Source organism: Canis aureus, chromosome 14 (assembly GCF_053574225.1).
Source record: "Canis aureus isolate CA01 chromosome 14, VMU_Caureus_v.1.0, whole genome shotgun sequence".
NCBI classification, from domain to species: domain Eukaryota; kingdom Metazoa; phylum Chordata; class Mammalia; order Carnivora; family Canidae; genus Canis; species Canis aureus.
In genome coordinates this window covers 40899974-40907047 of record NC_135624.1, presented here as the reverse complement: position 1 = coordinate 40907047, position 7074 = coordinate 40899974, and the positions used below count along the sequence as shown (strand labels likewise).

At 64.0% G+C, this 7074-nt stretch overlaps 1 protein-coding gene across 4 annotated transcripts in view; it reads right to left on the bottom strand.

Annotated features, from left to right (window-relative positions):
• Nucleotides 1-37: 37 nt before the first annotated feature.
• The window catches only part of HSF1 (heat shock transcription factor 1), a 20268-nt gene continuing 13231 nt past the window's right edge, over nt 38-7074 (bottom strand). The window contains exons 2-14 of one of the 4 annotated variants that reach the window (XM_077847674.1): nt 5245-5353; nt 4692-4828; nt 4323-4447; nt 3227-3302; nt 3093-3154; nt 2870-2966; nt 2641-2777; nt 2281-2556; nt 1819-1899; nt 874-979; nt 726-791; nt 571-643; nt 38-493 (exon numbers count right to left, since the gene is read on the bottom strand). In XM_077847674.1, coding sequence (XP_077703800.1) covers nt 288-493; nt 571-643; nt 726-791; nt 874-979; nt 1819-1899; nt 2281-2556; nt 2641-2777; nt 2870-2966; nt 3093-3154; nt 3227-3302; nt 4323-4447; nt 4692-4828; nt 5245-5353 — 1551 coding nt within the window. In that variant the 3' untranslated portion in view covers nt 38-287. The remainder of the gene's footprint in view (nt 494-570; nt 644-725; nt 792-873; nt 980-1818; nt 1900-2280; nt 2557-2640; nt 2778-2869; nt 2967-3092; nt 3155-3226; nt 3303-4322; nt 4448-4691; nt 4829-5244; nt 5354-7074) is intronic. The other 3 variants (XM_077847675.1, XM_077847676.1, XM_077847677.1) reach the window with 3 other exon arrangements.

The following is a 7074-nucleotide window of genomic DNA, read 5'->3' as shown; positions in this document are numbered from 1 at the left end:
GGGGGTGGCGGGAGGAAACACGCGGGAGGCCACAGCGTACAGTCTGTCCTTTATAGGTCTCTGCCAGTCTCGTCCGTCCGTCTGTCCGTGTGTGTGTATATCTCTATTGAAGGGGTGAGGGGGACTCTCGTGTAAAAACCCAAAATCCAATCCTGACTGAATCCCCGCAGTGCTGGTCAGTCCAAGCTGGCTGTAAAGCCTCAAGCCAGCCAGGCACACAGGGCTGCGGCCCTCGCTGCCGACCGGGGTCCACGCCTAGCCCTTGGCCAGCCTTCCTCCTGGGGCCTCTAGGAGACAGTGGGGTCCTTGGCTTTCGGGGGCTCAGAGCCCGTCAGCAGGGAGATGGTGGGGTCATCTGTGTAGTCGTCCCCCTCGGAGAAGTAGGAACCCTCCCCCAGCTCGAAGAGCACGGGCAGGTCGCTGCTTCCCATATCCACGGAGCCCGGGTCCACCAAGAACAGGGGTTGCGCCGTGTAGTGCACCAGCTGCTTCCCTGGGGGTGGGGGCTGGGTCAGGGCACAGGTGTGGGGGGCACGGGCGGGGCGGGCATGGGCTCGGGGCTTGGCTCACCTGAGTCAGGGCTGCTGTTCTCTGCCTCAAGAGGCCTGGGTGGCTCCTGGGGGGAGAGGAGCTCCTGGATCTGCTGGGGAGCAGGGGGCAGAGTGAGGCTCCGGCTTGCCGGCCCACCCCGCCCCAGGCCCCTGCCCCCCTCCCTGCCTACGCACGCTGGCCAGGCTGCTGTCAAGGTCGGGCAGGCTCATGTCGGGCACCGTCACGGAGGGGCTGAACAGCTGCGGGGAGGGAGGGCAGTCAGGCCACACTGGGAGCCTGCAGCCCGCGGGGAGGGGAGGGGAGGGGAGGGGAGGGACTCACGTCCAGTAGGGCGCTCGTGTCCACGCTGAAGCCGTGGCTCGTCAGCATGGTCTGCAGGTTGTCCAGGTTGGAGTCCATGGCGTCCAGGTGGTCACTGAGCTCCGTCCTAGCCGGAGTGGGTGGGGCAGGTAAAGTGGGGCTCTAGGCACCCCCAGCCGGATGCCTTCCTGCCGGTGCTCACACCCGCCATCCGAGAGGGGCTGCCCGTAGCGACGCCCCACCCTGCCTGGGCTCCCGGGGGGGCCCCGCTGCACAGCGTGTGCGGGAAAAGGGCCAGAGCCTCGGCCACGGCGGGGATGGTAGCTCAGGCCACGCCACCGGCGTGTCACCGTGAGGCCCAGTAAGGCCTCTGGAGGCACTTCACACAGGGCCAACGTGGCGGTGGGGAGGGGGCAGGAGGGGTTCAGTGTGCAGGACGGGCTGGGGGCAGTTTTCAAGGCTTGACAAGGTCTTGCCTTTCCATTGGAAGGCGGTAGGGACAGGGAGGGGGAACTGCAGCAGGGTGCGGAGGGCTGGTCCGACGTGTGCGCGCGTGTGTGTGTCCCCATGCATGCTGGGAAAGAGGCCTGGGTCAGGAGGCTGTGGCCAAGAAGGCCCTGGGCCACTAGACGGGCGGCCACCAGGCCGACTCTGGGTGGTGTCCTTGGGGCCCCGCCTCACCCCTCCCCGCCCCGCGAGGAAGCCAGTGCGCACAGCAGCCAGGGCCTCGGCTGCACCGGTGGCAGCTGCCAGGCTGGGAGGCCCATCCTGGTCAGTCGGCGACCTGGGCCACTGGCTCAGGCCCCAGAGCCTGGGGTGGGGGTTGCCCCCCGCTGCAGAGGGCCCGGCGCCTGTTCACCGGGCAGGGCCGAGTGCTCATGGCCAGGCCAGGGTCTGGTCCGAGGCTGGGGAGGGGCCTGAGCTCTGGCGGAGCCCTCCTCCCTCCCCAGTGGGGACGGCGCTAACCCTGGCTGGACTCGGCCATGCAGAGAGGAGGGGCAGGGGAAGAGGCGGGCGACCCCAGACATCTGTGGAGCGCGAGCCAAACTGCAAGATACAAAGACAAGAGCCCCCCGATTGCAGGTGGGGGCCAGGTGGACTCCGTGCCCCCCCGCCCTTGCTTGCCTGGCCTCTGGGGCAAGCCCCCTGCTGGGCAGCAGGACGGGTGCAGTGGCCTGTTGCAGAAAGGGGTGACAGCAGCAGCCAGAGTGGCTCAGAGAGCAGGTGTCACAGGCCTGCGGGGCCACACCCCCTTGGCTCCTGAGACCCTGGGGACGTGGGCCCAGCAAGCTCTGAGCTCAGGGCCGGGTCTGCTGGTGCGTCCTCCAGCGACCGTGTGCCCGCCGCCTGACGACCACCCTGTAGCAGCCCCTCCAGGACAGTCCCAGCTTCCAGAGGCTGTGGTGGAGGTGGGTGGGGGGCACTCACTTGTCCAGGCAGGCTACGCTGAGGCACTTCTCAGGGGCCGGGGCAGGCGGGGGTGAGGGTGAGGGGCGGCGGCCCCCTGCATCCGTGAGGGGTGTGGTTGGGGCGGCGGGCGCAGGCTCGCTTTCCCGCAGGATGGAGTCAATGAGGGCGGTGGGGGACAGGGGTATCTCCACGACTGAGGACTGGTGTCCAGGACTGGCCTCCTCCACCCGGGGGCTCCGAGGAGGGCTGGGGGGCTCCTCCTTGACGTGTACCACAGGGCTGCTGGACAGTGGCCTGCGTGTGGGGGCGCACACATCAGGAGCTGGCTCTGTGAGCCCACCCCTCTCCCGACGGGTGGGAGGACGACGAGGCCCCCACCTCTCGTCTACGCTTCCGCCCGGGGAGGCCAAGGGACTGCTGGGGGCCAGTTCAGTGATGTCGGAGATGATGGGTCCGGAGCTGGCGACGGCATCTGGGGAGTAGAGGCTGGAGCTGCTGTAGGCCGGGGAAGGAGCCTGCCATCAAAGGGAGGTGACCTATGTGGCAGGAGCCGCAGCGGCGCCTGCCCGCGCCCCCCCGGGCCAGGCCTGCTGCACCCGGTGCTCACCGAGTAGGGGCCCGAGCCGTGAATGTGCTCCAGGGAGTACTGCCGGCCATACTTGGGCATGGAATGTGCCGAACTGCCGTCGTTCAGCATCAGGGGGCTGTGGGGGGAAGGGGCGGGGTCAGGTGCCTCCCCTGGGCCTCGGCCACCCAGGCCTCAGCCAAGAGGACACAGGGTGGCCGGGGGCCCCGAGCTGAGGAGCAGCCCCCCCGCCCCTGGGCCTCACATTTTCCTCTTCACCCCCAGGATCCGGTTCGACTGCACCAAGGAGATGAGGAACTGGATGAGCTACGGGGGAAAGGCACAGTCAGCCCAGCCGAGGACGGGACCTGCAGGCACCCCCCGGGGCCCGCCGCGCACCTTGTTGACGACTTTCTGCTGCTGGGCGTGCTTCTGCCGCAGGCTGGCCACTTCCCGCCACAAGGCCTCGTTCTCGCTGTAACACACCGGGTGCAGTCAGCAGGACTGGGGGGCTCCGCAGACACCCCCCACCGCCCGCAGGTGTGGGTCATGTGTGCGGTGCTCTGCCACAGGGCCAGGGCGGGACAGACAGAGGTACAGGTGGAGGATAGTGAGGCTCCCAAGGAAGGGGCATGTTGGGTGCACCCCAGGATCCTGGAGGAGACCCCTGTGGGGGCACACAACCCGAGTGTCTGCCCCCCCTGAACCTGAGGCGAGGAGGGAAGGCCTGGGGTACGGTGCAGCCCAGCTGTTCAGGCTGCAGAGTGGCTGATGGGGGTTGTCGTGGGCCTTTAGGGAGCTCAGGGCCCATCACGGGGCCTGTGAAAGGCTCAGAAGGGGCTTCAAGGGGTATGAGTGCCACTGGAGCACCATCTTCCCAACAGGGATGCACGGGGCTGTGAGCAGGCCTTGCCACGCCTCCTGAATGTCTCACTGACATGGAATTGACCCCCTTGGCCTTGTCCCGAGAGGTACCCACGTTCTGGGAGGCCAAATTCACCTGGCCCCCATTTCCAGGTGCCATAGGGCCACTGGCTTCTGAGGGACCCCATTGGGAGGGTGGTCAGAGCCCAGGAGCTGCTTCTGTGACCCTGGAGTCATGAGGAGAGCCACCCTAGGCTGTGGTTGCTGGGGCCCCCGGGGCCCCCAGGGCTGGTGCTTCGATGGGCCGTGGAGACCCAGCAGTGAGGCTGCATGACACAGCGAGTGGGAGGAGCCCAGCTCTGCCCGTTGGGGCAGGAACACTGGGGGGGTGGACCCTGTCTCCCAGAAGGGAGTTCAAGTCCCAATTTAACTACATGTGGAGAGCAGAAGGCCTGGGAGCCTGTGCCACAAACCGTGGGAGGCAGGGCTGGTGGGAGGAGGCCCCAGGACACTGCTGGCTTGCAGGCTTGCACCTTCCTCAGGTCCCCCACCCCCACCCCCCGGCCGGGTCCTCTCGTCCCGCCATCTCCCCTACCCGGTGGCCCCTCTGCACTCGCTGTAGGGAACCTACTGCTTCATGGCCAGCAGCTTGGAGTCCATGCTCTCCTGCTTCCCCTTCATGAGCTGCACGTCGGTCAGCAGCTTGGTGACACTGTCCTGGCGGATCTTTATGTCCTCGTTCTTCAGTGTGGAGACCTGGGTTCCCGGGAAGAGGGAGGGCCTGGGATGCGGCGCCAAGGCCAAGGGGCTGGTGTCTGGAGAGGGGCCTTCACGTGGTGGCTGCTGGGGTTTGGGCGAGGGGGCCCACGGCGGGCAAGCGGGGGCAGGGGGCCAGCTGCCCTCAGCAGCGACAGGCCCAGCAGGACAGGAAGCGGACGCTGCTGGCCCGCGTGGCCTGGAGGAAGGTCTGAGGAGGCAGAGAGGGAGGCTGGCTACTCACGCTGGTCACTTTCCTCTTGATGTTCTCAAGGAGCTGCTCCTGGCCACGCAGGAAGCACGGGTGCTGGAACTCAGTGTCGTCCCTCTCTGGCTTGACCAAGCCACCCTGCTCAATGTGCACCACCTTCCGGAAGCCGTCTGCATGTGACGGGGTGGGGGCGGCTCTGCCTCAGGGCTGGGGACCAGACCCCGACTACAGCCTGGCCGCTGCCCCGCTGAGGGACGTGGGGAGGACCCCGGGGGGAGGGCCGTGCCCGGCGTGGCTCTGGTCACACCACGGCCCGCGGCAGCTGGTGCTCTCAGTCTAAGGGAGACCCCGCAATCCTGGACCACACGCGGCTGTGTCCGGCTGCGCTCACAAACTCTGCCCGGAGGACCCTGGGTTCAGGCCCACCGGAGCCTGCCCCCCCAGGTGCACAGTCCGCCTCCAGGCCAGCGCAGGTGTCAGAACCCGCAGCCCCATCCTTCACCGGACCGGGCAGCAGGGCTGCAGAGACCCTCAGAGGAGGCGGCCCTCCGTCCCTGCCCCACACGCCCTCCAGGCGGGTACTCACACATGTTGAGCTGGCGCACGAAGCTGGCCATGTTGTTGTGCTTGAAGTACTTCGGCAACACCTCCTTGGCGAACTGTCCCTGGTCGAACACGTGGAAGCTATTCCCACTCTGCTGGGACACAGGGGCGGAGTCACGCGCGGCTGGCCAGGCGGGCACGCCCCCGAGAGGTGGGCAGCTCGGCTCCCGGCCCCTCTGTGCGCGCCCTACAGGAGGCCCTCGTCCCAGTCGGGAAGCCCTGCCCCAGGGGTCAGAGGTTCCCAACACATAGCTTTTCAGACCCAGTCTTTAGGGTAATCAGCAAATTTCCCCCAAGAGCAGCTAAGACCCCAAAGTGAGGCAGCCAAGACAATGGGAGCCTGACGTCATTCATTCTGGAGGGAAACACAGTTGTGCTCAGAACCGCAGGCCCGTCCCTGTGGGCATGAGACGAGAAATGGAGGTCCTGACGGAGTCACCCCACTACTCTTCTTTCATCTCCTTTCTGACCTATGTCCAGGAGCTACCAGGAGGGTCAGGGGCCTGGAGCAGGGACAGGGAGTGCGGAGGGGAGGAGGGGTGGCGGGAGTCTACAAGGTACACCGGCAAGGCTTCCCGTCAGAGAGGGCACTAAGAGTAAGGAGAGCGAGAGGCCAGAGGGCCCCCAGGTGACACGTGCGCGTGTGAGGGGGAGGGAGGAGGAAGGACTCTGAAGACCCCTCCTCCTCCAAAGCAGCGTTAAGGACACTGGCAGAAGTGTTAGGGTGCACTTTTTCAGAACCCTGAAAACCCATCAAGGGATGACAGCAACATGGGGAGCGTTTATTCAAGAGCCGTGGTTCACTCGGTTCACTCGGTTCACTCGCCACTCGCGGTAACCCCAGTGAGCTGAGTGCTGTGGTATTTTGACTTGCCCCCTCCCCACTTCCTCTGCCAGCAGCTGAGATCACAGAAGCCCAGCTCCCTGGCAGCCGGGGTGACGATGGGGCCGGAGCTCCTTCAACGCCCCACTCCCAGAGATCTGCTATCTTACTGGTCTGACAGCTCCCTGGAGATTCCACTTGCAAAGCTGTCTTTGCTTGATTTGACCCCAAACTCTCCCAGGAGAAAAAGCCTTTTCCCTGGGGATGTTGATACCATCAAGAGCGGATGTAACAACTCTGAGTCTAAGGCAGAGGATAGCAGTTACGGCAAAAACCAGGCTAACCAGGAAACTTAAGAGGAAAAGCTGGGGTTTTGGAAAAACCCCAAATCTTCCTGTAAATCCAGAAGTCACGTGCACGTGCGGGGCCGCATCAAGAATGAGGTAAGGCCTGAAAAGGCCCTAGGTTTGCACACTGGGCTGACTCTGAGGCATCATCAGCAAACAGAGAATGAAGTAGAGGCGTCAACTGCCCGGCTGAGCACTGAAGGCTTACCCTGATAAATTCAGAGCCCCCAGCAAAGAATGGGGCACTTATGGGTTCCAAGCATCAAAGGAAATTTCTGCCCCTTTCTGTACCTGTGAAGCTAACCAAGCAAAGACTTAAGCGGTCACGAACAATGAAGACCATACACTGTCCAGAATTCAGAAAAGTCACTAGACAAACAAATACCGACAGCATAAGAAACAGCAAAAGCAACAGCCCTGGGGAGGAAGGAGAAGCTGATGTTCAGAAACCAACACGTGCCATGTTATATCGACTGAAAGTCCAGTTTTCATTACAGTATGAGACATGCAAAGAAATAAGGCACAGCGTATATGGTGGGAAAAAAGCAATCAGTTGAAACCATCCCTAAATAAGCTTAGAAGTTGGATTTACTAGACAGAGTTTAAATCAGCTATTTCAAATATGTTAAAAGACTAAAATGAA